This window comes from Microcaecilia unicolor, chromosome 6 (assembly GCF_901765095.1).
Source record: "Microcaecilia unicolor chromosome 6, aMicUni1.1, whole genome shotgun sequence".
NCBI lineage: Eukaryota > Metazoa > Chordata > Amphibia > Gymnophiona > Siphonopidae > Microcaecilia > Microcaecilia unicolor.
Window position 1 is genome coordinate 91,153,966 of NC_044036.1, and position 16,947 is coordinate 91,170,912.

Genomic DNA, 16,947 nt, shown 5'->3' on the forward strand with positions numbered 1-16,947 from the left:
TTAGCAGAGTTTAAAAAAGGTTTGAATGGCTTCCTAAAGGAAAAGTCCATAGACCATTATTAAATTGGACTTGGGGAAAATCCACTATTTCTAGGATAAGCAGTATAAAATGTTTAGTACTTTTTTGGGATCTTGCCAGGTATTTGTGACCTGAATTGGCCACTGTTGGAAACAGGATGCTGGGTTTGATGGACCTTTGGTCTGTCCTAGTATGGCAATACTTATGTACTTATATATTGTCATTTAATTGATTGTTAACCACCATGACATTTCATCTGAAAGGCAGTATATATCAACTGAACTGAATGAACAGAATGGCAAACAGAAGTAAATGCAACTATAGCATACATATATGCATGTGACAGGAATAATCTGTGGTGATTAATTATAAGATCATACTACTGCAAAAGGCAATATTTAATTTAAGATTTGAGATGCTGCTCCCTGCTAAAGAGGGCCAATATCAGGTTTGCCTTATTCCATAGTTTGTTATTTTTGTAGGCTTATTCCATAGTTTTTTTTTGTTATTTCTGTAATGTTCAGGAACCATGCAGAACCACATCAATTTGTTTCAATTCATGAGTTATCCAAATAAAAACTTTTTCATGAGCACAGAACGGAGGAAATATAGGAGTCCTTTTACTAAGGTACACCAAAAAATGGGCTATGCTAGTGTAGGCGCGTTTTGAGTGCATGCAGATCCATTTTTCAGTGCACTCGTAAAAAAGGCCTTTTTAAAAAAAAATTTCCGAAAATGGACGTGCGGCAAAATAAAAATTGACATGCATCCATTTTGGGTCTGAGACCTTACTGCCAGTCATTGACTTAGCGTTAAGGTCTCATGCGGTAACCGTCTACATGCATAGAATGACGATTACCGCCCAGTTTCCGCCATGCACAGGAAAATAAAAATTATTTTCTGGCCTGCGTAGCAGACGTGTGTAAAAAATGAAATTACCGCCCGGGCCTTGCGGTAACTCCAAATTGACGCGCCTACGCAGCATAGTAAAACGGCCCCATGATTATAGCTCACTCTTTTTACCCAAGACTCTGCAAGGAATAAGTCTCTGTCTCCAGCAGAGGGCGTACTGCACTCACAAATCCCATCATTTTACATCTGCACACGGCAACAGTCAACACAGTGCAAACTAACTCGGTACAGGGAAACTCGTAAGTACTAGCTCTGCAGATATCCGAGTACCGCAATATCAAGCGGACTCCTTCACTGAATTGCCCCTTCATCAGTGGTGAATTTAGTACTCTCAATCATTTTGAAAAACTGACTCCCATGTACAGACCCAATTAATGCCACTAAGTGCAAACCAAACTAATACCCTTTGACAGAGGACTAATAATCATACTCCATTTCTATATCCAGGTTCAGCTGTGCTCAACGGCTTTCAATGAGCATGCACAGGTAAAGAGATACTCCTGAAAGCTCAACATTAATGTGCTTCAGGCTGCAGATAAATTACTAAGGCCAGAACTCTAATACTACATGTGGCTTAAGGCCCCTCTGACAATATTTTCATGCTCAAACTATTTAGTTTTAGTCAAACTATTCTACTTGCATGTTACAAAAATATCTCCAAGCAATCCATTGAGCTCAGTGTGACAGAAACCCACCCTTTTACCGCCATCTGATTCCTGAAAAGGTGCTGTGTTCCTTCCATAGCAAGCACGCCACAGGGAAAGACCCATGTATTGATTTATTTATTTATTTAGTTGCATTTGTATCCCACATTTTCCCACCTATTTGCGGGCTCAGTGTGGCTTACAATACATTGTAAATAATGGAATTACAGTTTGTTACATTACGATTATGGTTACATTGTGAATAGTTAAGGAAGACAGAGTTGTATCGGTCACCTTTGGGGCGTAGAAACCATAGGATATGACGTTGGGGAATTACTACGGTGATCGAATAATAGCAAGAGAGTGATGGGTAGACAGTTTTTATCTGTGGGTAGATTGTTGAGTGGGAGAGAGTACGGGGAAGTGGAGTACGTGAGGTAATGTCTTGAGGCATTATTATGATGTATATGGGATTTATATGTTTTAATCCTTGCGGTATGTTTTTTCAAAGAGATAGGTCTTTAATCGTTTGCGGAAGTCTGTCAACTCATAGACCGCTCTCAGGCCGCGTGGCAGTGCGTTCCAGAGTTGTGTGCTCTTGTAGGTGAAGGTTGATGCATGTAGTGCTTTATACTTTATGCCTTTGCACTTTGGAAAGTGGAGGTTGAGGAAGGTTCTGGATGATTTTTTGGCGTTTCTGGGTGGCAAGTCTACCAAGTCAGACATGTATGCAGGGGCTTCACCTTGAATGATTTTGTGCACTAACGTGCATACTTTAAAGGTGACACGTTCCCTGAGTGGGAGCCAGTGTAGTTTTTCACGTAATGGTGCTGCGCTTTCGTATTTTGGTTTTCCGAAGATGAGTCTGGCTGCTGTGTTCTGGGCTGTCTGAAGTTTTCTCATTATTTGTTCTTTGCAGCCTGCGTATAATGAGTTGCAGTAATCCAGATGGCTTAATACGAGTGATTGTACCAGGTTGCGGAAGACAGATCTTGGAAAGAATGGTTTTATTCTTTTCAGCTTCCACATGGAGAAGAACATCTTTTTTGTTGTGTTGTTCGCGTGAGTCTCAAGTGTAAGGTGGCGGTCGATTGTGACTCCAAGGATTTTTAAATTTTCAGAAATTGGCAAGTTTAGTTTAGGTGTGCTGATGGCGGTAAATTTTGTTGTGTTGTATTGGGAGGTTAGTATGAGGCATTGAGTTTTTTCTGCGTTCAATTTCAGTCGGAATGCATCTGCCCAGGTGTTCATGATGTGTAAACTTTGGTTGATTTCGTTGATGTTTTGTTTAAAAGGAATATATATCGTTACATCATCGGCATATATGTAAGGGTTGAGGTTATGGTTTGATAGAAGTTTTGCTAGTGGGGTCATCAGTAGGTTGAAAATTGTTGGTGAAAGGGGGGATCCTTGCGGTACTCCGCACTCAGGTGTCCATGCAGCAGATGTGGTTGAATTTGATGTGACTTGGTATGAGCGTGAGGTTAAGAACCCCTTGAACCAATTTAGGACATTGCCTCCGATGCCGAAATATTCAAGAATGTGTAATAGAATACCGTGGTCAACCATGTCAAAGGCACTTGACATGTCAAATTGTAGGAGGAGTATATTAGAACCTGTTGCGATCCGTTGCTTAAATTTGGTCAGTAGGGTAATTAGTACTGTCTCTGTGCTGTGATTCGAACGGAATCCTGATTGGGCGTCATGCAGTATTGAGAACTTGTCGAGATAACTTGTGAGTTGTTTGGTTACCACTCCTTCTGTTATTTTGGTTATTAGTGGTATGGATGCAACTGGTCTGTAGTTAGTTATTTCACTAGCGTTTTTCTTTGTATCTTTGGGTATTGGGGTGAGTAAGATTTTTCCTTTTTCCTTTGGGAAAAGTCCGTTTTGTAGCATGAAATTCAGGTGGTTCGTTAAGTCTAGTATGAATTGTTGAGGAGCTGATTTCATGAGGTTGCTTGGGCAGATGTCTAGTTTGCATTGGGATTTGGCGAATCTATTAAGCGTTTTAAGGATAAGGTCTTCTGACAGTACTTCGAATTCGGCCCAGATCCTGTCTGCTGGGTATGTTCCGTCTTCAGGGTCTAGGTAGTTCAGGAATGTGGTGTATTCGGTAGGGCTGGTAGGTATTCTAAGTCGTAGTTGTATAATTTTCTCTTTGAAGTATTTCGCGAGGTCGTCGACCCCTGGTATTTCTTTGTTATTGTTTGTAACAGGTGTGGTGTCTAGCAGCTTGTTTACAAGGTGGAAGAGTTTGTGCGTGTCTTTGTAGTTTGGTCCAATCATAGTTTTATAGTGTAGTCTTTTTGTCTGTTTTATGGTGTATTTGTATTTTCTCCGAAGTGATTTCCATGCATTCAGTGTGGGTTCATCTTTCTTTTTGTTCCAAGCGCGTTCTAGTTTTCTGACTTGCGTTTTAAGTTCTTTCAGCTCTTCGGTGAACCATGGATTTGATTTTTTCCTGTGGGATGTTCTGGTTTGGATTGGGGCAATTGTGTCTAATATTGTTTTACATATGTTAATCCCATTCTTGGATGAATTGTACGGTGTCTGTGTTTGCTAGCTATTCATTTTGGTAGACCTGTTGCCAGAATGTTGTAGGGTCTATTTTTCCTCTCGTAGTGTATATTGTTCGTTCGTTTTTGTTGACTGCGTCTCTGTGTGTTTTTCGCCAGAGTAGGGAGACATGTGCTTTATAGTGGTCTGTCCATGGTGTGGGTATCCATCTTGTGTCTGTAAGTAGGATAGTTGAGTCTAGGTCGAATTTGTGTGTGATGATGTCTAGTGTGTGTCCTTTTTCGTGTGTTGGTTGGGTGTTTGGAGCGTGTAAGTCCCAGAGTTTCAGGAATTCTTTACATTCTAGTGTGTGTTTTGAAGTGTCGTCTTCAAGATGTAGGTTGATGTCTCCTATAATGAAGATATTGGAGGCCGAGACACATGTGTTCGAGATGAAGTCCATGAGTTGCGATTGGGAGTCTTTCCATTTTCCTGGTGGTCTGTAGAATAAAATTGTATTGAGGTGTCCTTGTAGGTTCGGGTGATTGATTCTTATCGAGGCGATTTCGAGCTGTGGTGAGGTGGATTCACCAGTAGTTGTTATGGTGAACTCGGATTTGTAAATTATGGCTATTCCACCACCTCTTTTTCCATTTCTTGTCCAGTGGGTGGTTTTGTAATCTGGTGGGCAAGTATTTTTGATGGTGGGGTCTGTGGGGCCGTGAAACCATGTTTCCGTGATGAATAGAAGGTCTAGTTTTTCTGTGGTAGTCCAGTCTAGTATGTCTACGGAATTGCTTACCGCTGATCTTGCGTTGATGTATCCTATTCGGATTGAGCGGTATGGTTCTGTGGGGAGGTTAGATGTGTTTATTTTTATTAATTGTCTGTTTTCTCGGTGGTTGGATTTGTTGTTATTGGTTTTCTTCTCCTTCTGTTGGTGATGCTCGTAGGTGGAGACGTTGCCTTTTGGTTGGTTATTGTTTTTTTTGTTTGGTGAGTTATTAGTAGGTTGTATATATATATAGTAGGTGTGTTGTAGTTGGATTGCTGTAGAAGTTAGGGGTGGTCCATGCGTAATGGATTATAGGAATGAGATAGATTATTATCAGTAATTTAGGTAATGTAGGAAAGAGTAAGTGACAAAATCAACAGGACTCACCTTTAAGGTCTTCACAGCCACCGTCAGGCTATACTTCTTCCAGACGCCCACATACACCTCTCCATACTGCCCTCCTCCAAGCTTGTGCTTCATAGTGATGTCAGTCCGCTCCATTTCCCATTTGTCATGAATGGGAGACACCCCATACACTGTGGGTTTATTACACTTGGGCGCAGGGTAATGTAAAGTAGTCACTAGCCCATCAGCTACTGTTGAGTGATGGTGCACCAGCTCAGCAAGTGTGTTGAAGCGGCTTTCTGCTGTCACATAGACCTGAAGCCAAGACAGAAACATGTGAGGCTTGCACCTATGGTATTTATAAGTGTACAGCTGGCAACACAAGATCACTACAGTGAGAGAGACCTGCATTCAAAGAACCTCACCTCTCTTACTCATGAAACAAACAGCACCACCTCTTCACCAGGATTTTGACTAACTGGCTGTGATGGATACAGAGAAGATTCACCAAAGTGGAGGTACGCTGAAATCCCACAAAGGACATAACGCAGTAAGAACAGTGGGAAGTGAACCAGGCTCTCCAGGGACAAATCACAAAGACTTCAAATTGTTATTGACACAAATTTTATCGACAGAAGACTTGACACAGCACTGTGTTTCGGCCAAAGGAGTCTTTCTATATTATCTCTGTAAAGTGAGATCATCCAATGGTAAATGTGCCAATCAACACAGAAAACAATTGGTCTTTAAAAAGACCTTTGAGAAAATTGCAGCAAAGGATAATCATGCTCTCGAGGTAAGTAGCCAACTGGATGGTCTCACTTTCCAGAGGTCTTTGTGATTTGACTCCGTAGAGCCTGGTTCACTTCCCACTGGTCTTACTGCACACATATGCAGCCATTTAAATTTTTTTGTTTGTGTTTAAATATACCATCGATTTTTTAATTAGAGATCCTCTGTGTTCATCCTATGCATTTTTTAAAATTCCATCACCGTTTTTGTCTCTACCATTTCCCTCTGGAGGGCATTCCAGGCTTCAATCACCCTCTCCATGAAAAATAGTTTCCTGACATTTCTCCTAAGTCTACCACCCCACAACCTCAATTCATGTCTTCTAGTTTTACTATTTCCCCTTCTCTGAAAAAGATTTGTTTCTATATTAATACCTTTCAAATATTTAAATGTCTATCGTATCTCCCCTGTCCCTTCTTTCCTCCAGTGTATACATATTCAGGTCTTCCAGTCTCTTCTCATACATTTTTTGGCACAAGCCCCATACTATTTTCGTGGCTAATACACTGACATTTTCGACCAGTGTGGCACAGTGTGCCAATAAAACAAAGAAAGTTAAGTACTATTAAAAGGAATGGAAAACTGAGAATATCATGTGACTGCACCTCAAATACTGTATGCAGCTCTAGTTGTCCCAACTCAAAAAGAAATAGAATGAGGAAAAAACTCAGAGAAGGGTGACAAAAATGATACTTGGAACAGAGGAAATAATATGTTACATGTTACAGAGGAAATGATTGTTTAACCTTTCCAACACAAACACAAGAAGACATGTCATTAAATTAGTGACCAACAGACTGAAAACATATCGTGGAAAGGTTTCTTTTCAAGCTGCACATAATTAAGCTGTGGAATCTGTTGCCAGAGGATGTGATCAAAGCAACTAACATAACAGGATTCAAAAGAGATTTGGACAAGTTCCTGGAGGAAAAGTCCATAAAAAATTATTAGCTTTTAGGTAGGCTCAAAAGAGCCATTGCTTGTCCCTTGAAATGAGTTATGAGAAACAGATCTATTTATTTGTTACATTTGAACCCCACATTTTCCCACCTATTTGCAGGCTCAATGTGGCTTACATAGCACCGTGAGGCAAAGCCTCCTCCGTTAAGAAAACAAATACAGAGTGATGTTGCTAAATGAAATAAATATGTACAGAGAAATTAGAAAACAGAGAGTAAGATTACAAGTTCATTAAGTTCATATCACATTTGGGACAATTTGAGTTGTTGGATTCAGGTATTTAAGTTGGATCATTAGGATATGCCCTTTCGAACAGGAAAGACTTTAGTGATTTCCGGAAGTTGAGGTGGTCATACATAGTTTTCATGGCCTTTGGGAGTGCATTCCAGAGTTGAGTACTTATATATGAAAAGCTGGATCTATGAACTGATTTGTATTTGAGTCCTTTGCAACTACTATTTGGAATCTGCCAAGATAGTTGTAACCTCAACTGGCCACAGTTAAAGATAAGATGCTGGGCTCAATGGAGCTTGGTCCACCCTGGCCTGGCTTCCTTATGTTCATATACAATGGAGACCACCACCCACCCACCCCACTAGCTGCAAATGAAACCCAAAGGTGCCATGCCCAACTGAAGCCAGATCCAATTGAGATAAAAGTCAAAGTATGTGTAGGGTGGAGTGCAAGTTAGTAAAAAAGGTCCAACTTCCTTTCTCTTATTGCTAAAATAAATTAAGCAATGAATCCCAAACTATGGACTGGGATCCCCACCAGTGACTGGTCCTAGGGCTGGCTCCCTCCTCCTCCTATATGGGCTTCCTTTTAGTCTGGAAATCCCTGAAGTGAGTGCACACAGACTGCTTCTGCCTGCATGCTTTGATAGGTGGGGGGAGGGGTGGAGTAGGAGGAAGTGGATGAGAGAGGGAGGGAAGTACAGGTTTTCTATTTTGTTTTATTACCACCACCTAGGATCACATGATTTATTTTTAAGTGTTAAAATGGGTCACATTGAAGATATTTGGGAATTATAAGCACCATGTGAAACAGCAGCCTTGTAGATATAATCAGTGTTTGCTTTCTCCACATACTTACTTTACAGTCTGATGCAGTGTTGATCCTGTAGTGGTAGACTCGGCCCTCATACCTCAGCGAGATAGACAGCTGACCTGGGCTGCTCTCGCTCTCCCGCACCAGGAAGCTGCCATTGATGAGACTGCTCAGCAGATACTCTGCTGCACTGCGTGATACTGGCCCGTGATACCAGGAATGCTTCTCCAGGCTGCTCACTGGTGTTATGTAGTTACTTGGCACCCAGCCTTGCCCATTTTTAGAGCGCACTTCACTCCATTCACCATTCTGGTTGTAACCCAGGACTCTCAGCTTCTCACCTATCAATGAACAGAAAAAGGAAGAAATACCAAAACTGCAAGTTGATATAGCTTAAGTGTGCAAATTCTCAGCAGACTAGATCCAAACTTTCTGCAGGACCATATGCTACTGCCACTAGCCAGTATGCAGTGGGTCCATGACAGCAAGGTGTGGGGTAGGGCACCACAGGGATCCTCCAAAGACAGATAGGATACCTGGCACTGTGCGAGGCAGAAAACATTAAAAATGGTCCATCCTTTTCTTGTTTAAACAAAATGCAGTAAGCTGTTACTTTGAGGAAAACAGGACTGCTGTTTTATTTATGAGCAATCTTTACAGCTTTTACAATCATTAGGGGTTTTTTTTGGGCTATAGTGAAGGGTGGCAAAAGCTGTTCTTTCCATATCTGATTCTTGGTCCCAAGATTGAGCACTTCTATCCCAGTCAACACAAAGCAAAGCTGCTTAGCTGTAAAAGGATCTAAAGACAGTAGTTCCCCATTTGCCCACATCATGCGATCAAGTTGTGTGCAGGATGGACAGTTTCTTTTACAGTTGACTGGAAAGGCACAAAGATTGCTCATGCACAATAGTTCCTGTGCTGCTTCATCTCCACGTTCACCTCAGTTTCTTACATTAGCTTTGACTGGAAGCACAATATTTCCAGACTGAATGAAGGTTAGTTTGTGTGCTACTCTGGAGAAGCAGCCTAGTGGTTAGAGCACAGATCTGACAACCAAAGCAGCTCAGTTCAAATCTTACAGTAGCTCCTTGTGATCTTGGGTAAGTCACTTAGCCTTCCACTGCCTCAGGTATAAACTTAGATTGTAAGTTTTTCAGAGAGACAGGGAAATACTTAGTGTACCTGGATGCAACTCACCTTGAGCTACTACTGAAAAAGTTTCAAGTTCAATTCATTACTTGAAATACCACAAATCATAAAGACTTCATTTAAACACAAGACTATCTCTACTTCAGGAAGCAAGCAAAAGCATCTGAGATGAAAAGGAGAAATTAGACCTTACCTGCTAATTTGCTTTCCTTTAGTCCCTCCGAGGCGTGCACAACCCATCAGTCCAATCCTGGGCCGGTCCGGAGGGATGCTAAGGAATTACCTCATTGCCCATCTTTAAAGCTGAACCTTCCTCTTTAAAGATGCATATGCTTAATCTTTACCAGACCCTGTGGCTTTTTACATGGAAGAAGGCTTACCCATCCCGTTTGTTTTTTCCTTCTCATCTTCTTTCCTATTTATCCACCTATTCCTTTGGTCCCTAGTCTGTGCTATTTGTCTGTCCCCTCTCTTTTTAGATTGTACGTTGCCCAGATGGTATGTTCCGTTGGGCAGGACAGAAAGTCTTGAATAAACTTAAAAGCTTGGCTCTTCAACCAGGCCTTTAATGGAAGAACTAACTTGCTAGTCACATACACACACACAAGGAATAACATGGCTGCACATACTATAGCAGGACATGTTTATCCACACCTATCGTAGCTAAGATAATATTCAAGCACCTTTCTGACCTCATAAATTGGTCCCTTATTTTCTTACTCCTGCTACTCTATCTTATCTATCTATATGTTCCATCTCTGCTTACACCCTATGCTGTCTATTAAAATGTTTTATTGCATATTGTGTTGACATTGTAATGTAGCATATTATGCCATACTAGTGAGTGAACTCCTTCAAAAATGCGGTAAATAAGTCCTAATAAACAGAAAAATGTAGGAAAACCTATATATACGGTTTCCCACATTTTTCTGTCTTTGTACTCTGTTCTTATTTTGATATTTTATTACCAGAAAGTTGTTTTATTTTTTATTTTTATTTTTTTTTGGGGGGGGGGGAGTATTTTTTAATAGATATTTCTAATAAATAAACAAAACCACCTAAGGTGGTTTTTGTTATTTTAGATTACATTTCTTGAACCACTTTTTTTTGTTTGCTTTTTTAAATTATAGTCTCTGTTCCATAAGTTTGGCTTTATAACACAAATCATGGCAAAATGTCTCAGTGGTTTGCAAAATTAGGCAATATATGAGAGGGAAGTTGAGAACCAACACTGGATAAGACAAACTACAAAACATGAGGAAAGCACAGTAAGGCAAGAATTACAATAGTAATTACAACAGTAGTAAAAAGGAGATGAAAATCACAAAGGCATTCATCCAAGGGCATAGGTCAGCTGAAGTAGATGGAAGGGAAAGCCCGAGGGGAAAAAAAAGTTTTAAGGGTACTTTTTAATTTTTAAAAATGTGTGAATTAAATCTAAACAACAAACAAAAAAAAATACTAGCAATATAGGGGCGAGTTTCACAGGGTACTCTCTCCAGTGGTCACTCTAGTTTGAACCTCTGGAGACTGGAGCAGAGTTTGAGCACTCTCAAACAGTTGCTTTGGATAGTGTTTTGCTCTCCTGCACCTCATGGCTCTTGGGTCTGAACACCAGAGAGGCATATAGAGACTTCAGTGCATCTATCAGTCCCATGCTCGAGTGCTCTGGGCCATTCTCCACTCCAGAGGAAGGGCAAGATCTTCTGACTCCTGGGGCCTATCCTGACCAAGGAGCTCTTCAGTGCAGCCCAACCATCAGTGGTTCAGTGTGACTCTAGGCCTCATATTAAGATTTCCATGTCAGTTTTGAAGAGTTGGACCCCCCTCCCCCCAGTGGTAAGGCAGGCAACTGAACTAACTTTCTGGGCCCAAATGACAACATCCTTTTCTATATATCACAGCCTCAGTCGCTGTGACCCAGCCTTAATCATGATCGATCATGCGACTAAAATGTTTAAGCACAGTCTGTGTGTGTGTGGTGGTGTGGGGGGGGGGAGCAGGAGGGAAGGGAGATGCAGTCACACAGGCTGTGAGTGACAGCATCCGCCTCCCCCCCCAGACTGCCTGCCTGGCTCACAGATCAGGCATGCAGAACAGAGTCGGGGGTGTGGGGGGAGGAAGATAGATGCAGTCACTCAGGCTGTGAGTGACTGCATCTGTCTCCCCTCCTCAGTTCCCCACCTTTCCCAAACTGTGTGCTGCATGCTCAATGAATTCCTCCATATACAAGAGAGCTCTCTCTGACATTTTGTCGCCTTCATTTCAGTGCAGCATTGGAATTAACAGAATTCTTACTCAGAGGATCCCTGTCATGGGGAGCAATAGGGCATACAGAGACAGCAAGGGTTAGTGTATAAGCACAAACCAGAGCGCTTGAGAAACTAAGACTGTTACTTGGTCTTCCTTACCTTTAGTGATACTGAGTGTGTTGTCTCCACTTGCAACAAAGTCATAAAGTGCAACAAAGAGGTTGGGGTCACTCTCCGTAGCCCCCAGCAGGTTTTCCTTAGAACTCCAGCGGATGGCTTCATTGAGTGCTTGAGGTTCAGCATCACTGTCATAGGGGCGGTGAAGAGCCTCTGTGAACCAAAGAACACAAAGGGGAAACAAATTATAATCCATGAGTCATTATAAAAAAACACTGGAATCCCAAGTACAACCCCAGTAGTTGGTTTAATAACAGTGTACATGATGCACAATCAGGACTCCAGTTCTGTCGGGGCCCTATAATCTATTAAACATTGCTAGTGCTGCAAGGAGCTCTGCACTGTATTTGTATAAGCAGAGTAACACATTCACAGTTGTTCCCCCATCAGAAGTCTCCATTGTTCTGATTCAGTACCTATGTGAAGAGTTCTGAAGAGAACCCTCCAATGACGAGTCACCAGGCAAACTTGGGTTGCCTATGTATAGATCAGTAGTCATGCAAGCAATGAACCAGTCTCCAAGTACTTTGTCTAGATTATTCAAAAGAGTAAGCTGACTATCTTCTGACTGAAAGAAACTGAATTAGGTGGCACAATTCTGTCTTGGTTTAGATTTTTTTTTTTAGGACAGATTTCAATGTGCACATTTAGATATTGAGATTTTTCAACCTAAACCAATGGGTAATTAATGGGAAGTAAGGGGTCAAATAATGACTATCACCTTGTATGGTGCTTCCTGAATATCACTTGTTCTCTACAAGTTGTCCAGAGAGGTCCACACGTTTGCTCGTCTGGTTAGTGTTAGGTCAGCGAGTTATTTAAGGTTGTTGTGTTTGTTCTGAGTTTCTCCTTACTGCTGGTCTACATAAATACTAAGAAGCTGAACTGTATGTCAAGAAAGAATTAGCAGGTTGAGGTGAGCCATAGCTCTTCCCACTCTCAGCCCTATCCATGTCCAGTGAGACCCATTCTGTTGTAATCAGGTCCTGAATGTCTGGATGCATCGGGAAGGCCATAGAAAGACCTCTAACCCACCTCATGATTGACAAAGATCGAACTCCTGACTAGAGAATGACACAGGGACGGGGACCCATGGTAACCACGGGGATGGGGACGGAGCCCATGAGGTCGGGGATAATTTTGTCCCCGTGTCACTTTCTACTTTGAAGCCCGTTAATGAACTGGACTGTAATTTATGTTTAATTGATGCAGATGAAAGTATTTTTATTTTTTGGAAAAACAAGCAAACATGCTGGTCACAGATAGCAAAATTTGTGTGGGGGATCCTGTACATCCTGCTACCAGCACATCTTCTAAGAAGACATCTTCTATTGCAGGAGGGACTGTGGAAGACAGGAGAGCTAGATTGAACCCCAAGATTGTTGATGACTTCTTATTCATCCACAGATTAAAAAATCATAACAGTGCTTCATAGGGCATATTTCTCCCCTATAGGGCATACAGAACGGGTTGTATTTGTACCCCTGGACATTTTAACAGGGTGGATTAGGATTCCTTGGGGTAGTAGAAGTCAGCTATTGTTGGGGTTGGAAGGGTAGAGGGTGGTAGAGGTGAAAGGGTTTATTATAGTTGCTTATTGTTATTATTGTTTTCTATTTCTAATCTATACACAACAGTTGCACAGCATATTCTTTTTTATACTTTAATAAAGAAATTTAAATATAAAATCATAAGTGTTTGAGGCTTCTGCATATGAGAACAGAGCCCACGGGGATGGAGCCAGAACCTGAGGGGACAGGGCCTGCAGAGATGGAGACAGAACCCACGGGGACAGGGCGGGGACAAATTTTATCCACATGTCATTCTCTACTGCTGACACAAAAACAGAAGACTCCAGTGCCTCAGGAAAAAAAAAAAAAAAAAAAAAAAAAAAAAAGAGTACTAAGCTACACTTTATGAAGCAACCCGAGTACTTTCAGCTCATCCCCCTTCTCAGGAGGGGGCTCTCCCTCCTCTAATGGCTCCTTCAATGATTGATGTAGTGTATCTAGATTTTCAGAGAACCTCTGGCAAACGTCCTCATGAGAGACGCCTAAGAAAATTTAAAAGTCATAGGATAGGAGCCAGCATCCTTCTGTGGATCTGATTATTGGACAGAAAACAGAGGGTAGGGATAAATATCCATTTTTTTTTCAATGGAGGAGGGTGAATAGTGGAGTGCCACAGTGATCTGTACTGGGACTGATGCTATTTAACATATCTGGAAATCAGAATGACAAGTGAGGTGATTAAATTTGCAGATGACAGAACTATTCAAAGTAGTTAAAATACACGCAGATTGTGAAAAATTGCAGGAAGACCATAGGAAATTGGAAGACTGGGCTTCCAAATGGCAGATTTAATTTAAGTGGACAAATGCAAAGTGAAGCACATTGGGAAGAATAATCTGAATCAGTTACCTGATGCTAGGGTCTACCACAGCAATCAGCACTCAAGAAGAAGATCTAGGTGTCATTGTAAACAATACGCGATAGCCGCCAAAAAAGCAAACTGATGCTAAGAACTTAGGAAAGGGATGCAAAATAAGACCAAGAATATTATAATGCCTCTGTATTGCTCTATGGTGTGACCTTACCTTGAGTATTGCACTCAATTCTGGTCGCTTTTACCTCAAAAAAGATATACAGTGGAGCGCCGATAGTTTGCGGTACTCAGGAGGCAAGGACCTTGAACTGCGTACTATCAGTGTGTATATAAATGAATCATCAGGCCTACTCAAATGGTGGACTGCAGTCTGCAGCCAAGGGTACCATTTTTTTTTTCAACACACACCTCAGCAGACTGACCCTCTCCCTCGACATTCACCTCTCTCTCTGCCCAGGTTTTTAGCAGCAGCAGTGATTCACGTGGGCTCTCTGCCCGAGCTCAGAGATGCTTCTCTGCTGTGCCATGCCCCTTTCTGACCCAACTTCCTGCTTCCACAAGGGCAGGGCACAGCAGAAAAAAAGACTGAACACAGGCAGACGGCCTACGAGTCCCATGTGCAAAACTGAGAGGCATGCTACCTTGTGCAATAACGGGTCTCGTACTAACGGTACTCCACTGTAGAGGAATTAGAAAAGGTTCAAAGAAGAGCGACCAAATGATAAAGGGGATGGAATTCCTCCCATATGAGGAAAGGCTAAATAGGTTAAGTTTCTTCAGCTTGTAAAAGAGATGGCTGAGGGAGGATATGATTGAGGTCTATAAAATCTTGAGTGGTGTAGAATGGGTAAAAGTGAATTGATTTTTCACTCATTCAAAAAGTACAAATACCAGGGGACACTCAATGAAATTACACAGAAATACTTTTAAAAAGAACAGGAGGAAATATTTTTTCACTCAAAGAATAGTTAAGCTCTGGAACTTGTTGCCGGAGATGTGCTAACAATGGTTAGCATATCTGGGTTTAAAAAAAGGTTTGAATAAGTTCCTGGATGAAAAGTCCATAGTCTGTTACTGAGATGGACATGGGAGAAGCCACTGCTTGCCCAGGATTGGTAGCATGGAACATTGCTACTAACTGGATTTCTGCCAGGTACTTGTGATGTGGATTGACCACTGCTGGAAGCAGAACACGGGGCTAGATGGACCATTGGTCTGACTCAGTTATGGCTATTCTTACGTTTTCATTCTTATGCTCTTTTGAATAAACCAAGGCCACATCAGCTAAGGATGGAGAAGCAGAGATAGCCTCATTTGCCCACTCCTGGAGGTCTAAACCAGATCTCTTAGGAGCTGGAGGGGCAGCAGGGTGAGAAATGAAGCACCTTACAGCAACTCTGACTGCTCCTGCTTCAGTAAATAGGCCTGGTGTAAGAGCAATATAAACTCTGGAGAAAACAAAGATCCTGATGAATTGTCTGTCGGGCCCCCGAGGCTCGACTCAGTATGGCTTTTCTTACATTCTCATTCTTAAGCTCTTCTGAATATAAACTCCTGAGAAAACAAAGATCCTGATGAAATCTCTGTCGGGCCCTGAGGCTGTAAAACAGCAGGTGTGCTCCACGCAAGGTCAGAGGCTGCTCTTCATGGTACCTATTCCCGTGTGCTCCTGTGTCAAACTGCGTACCAGCCCTGCTGGACAGCTCGAAGACCCTGGCATATTTGGATGCTGCACCAAATCCAAAGGAGTGCAGCTGACCGTTTCCTCAGTGTTCCATGGGATTCCTGACTTGCACACACTTCAATGCCCTGATGCCGGCAAGTCCCACAGCAGAACACTGCTTAACTGCCCCCACGGGAATCACCATTCACACTGTCACAAGCGCAGCACAATGTGTCCCAAGCAGGGAGTCAGGATCCCTCCCCTGCATCAAGTGAACTTGCAGCCCTTCAAGTGGCTCTGAGTCAAACTTTAGTCGGACTACCACTGCTCCCCCCCCCACCCCAAGCTCATAGTTTCCACAAGTCTTACCTCACATGAGAAAAGCTCAGGACTGATACTCTGTCCCACAGACTCCAGCAAGCCTCTTCCTTGCTTGCTTTTTTTTTTTTTTTTTTTAGGTTGTTGTACTGGAAAAGGAGAGCACCACAGGAAATGGAGGAGATGTGAAGGGAGGGAAGAAGTAAATTTGTGAGGCAGCAGAGACAGGGATCTGAAGACTTCCAGATACAACTCTGCAGACTTAAACCACCCACAAAGCTCAACTGGGTGCCAGTTGACCAACAGAACCAGGAGCAAAGCAATCAGAAACAGAGGCTGAAAACTGTGTCCATCTACTTGATGGACATAGAAAATACTGAGGAGCAGGACAGGACGCCAAGATGTGTTCATCAACCAGCAGGTGGAGAGAGAAAACTGAGCGGAGACATAACTATTCCATAGGTTCTGGTGTAAAGGGAATCTACATAATAATGGAAGGCCCAATGTTCAATTTTCACTTAGAAACTGGAAACATGAGGGGGAAAAAGGTGGTATGGCAACCACAGAAACTTGTATTAGAGCAAGGGATTAAAAGAAACCCAACACGGCACATTTCAGTAAACTGCCTGCATCAAGGGGATAAATCCTGCCATTTCATTATATGACAGAGACAAAGATACATAGCCAGATATAAAGATACATGTAGATAGATATAGCTAGATATATAGATATAAATAAAATACTAATCATGATTAAAGCTTGTAAAGTTTTTAAATATTCATCAACATTGTGTTTTAAAGTTTTTTGTTTGATCTATTTGTGCTCATTAAAATGTATTATATGTTTTGCAGATTTATCCCCTGATGTAGGCAGTTTGCCAAAATGTGGCCACATCAGGTGATCTTTGTCCACTTACACCAATATTATTTTCTCTTAGGACAGAGTATTGGTTACAGACTAAGAGATCACATACAAAGTTTAGGCACTGATTTGGATTCAAAGTAGTC

General features: G+C 41.9%; 1 protein-coding gene across 2 annotated transcripts in view; it reads right to left on the reverse strand.

The window, feature by feature from the left end:
* The window catches only part of ABL2 (ABL proto-oncogene 2, non-receptor tyrosine kinase), a 154,681-nt gene that overhangs the window by 29,766 nt on the left and 107,968 nt on the right, over window positions 1-16,947 (reverse strand). For both annotated transcript variants that reach the window (XM_030206553.1, XM_030206554.1), the window contains exons 2-4: window positions 11,557-11,727; window positions 8,039-8,334; window positions 5,237-5,509 (exon numbers count right to left, since the gene is read on the reverse strand). In XM_030206553.1, coding sequence (XP_030062413.1) covers window positions 5,237-5,509; window positions 8,039-8,334; window positions 11,557-11,727 — 740 coding nt within the window. The remainder of the gene's footprint in view (window positions 1-5,236; window positions 5,510-8,038; window positions 8,335-11,556; window positions 11,728-16,947) is intronic.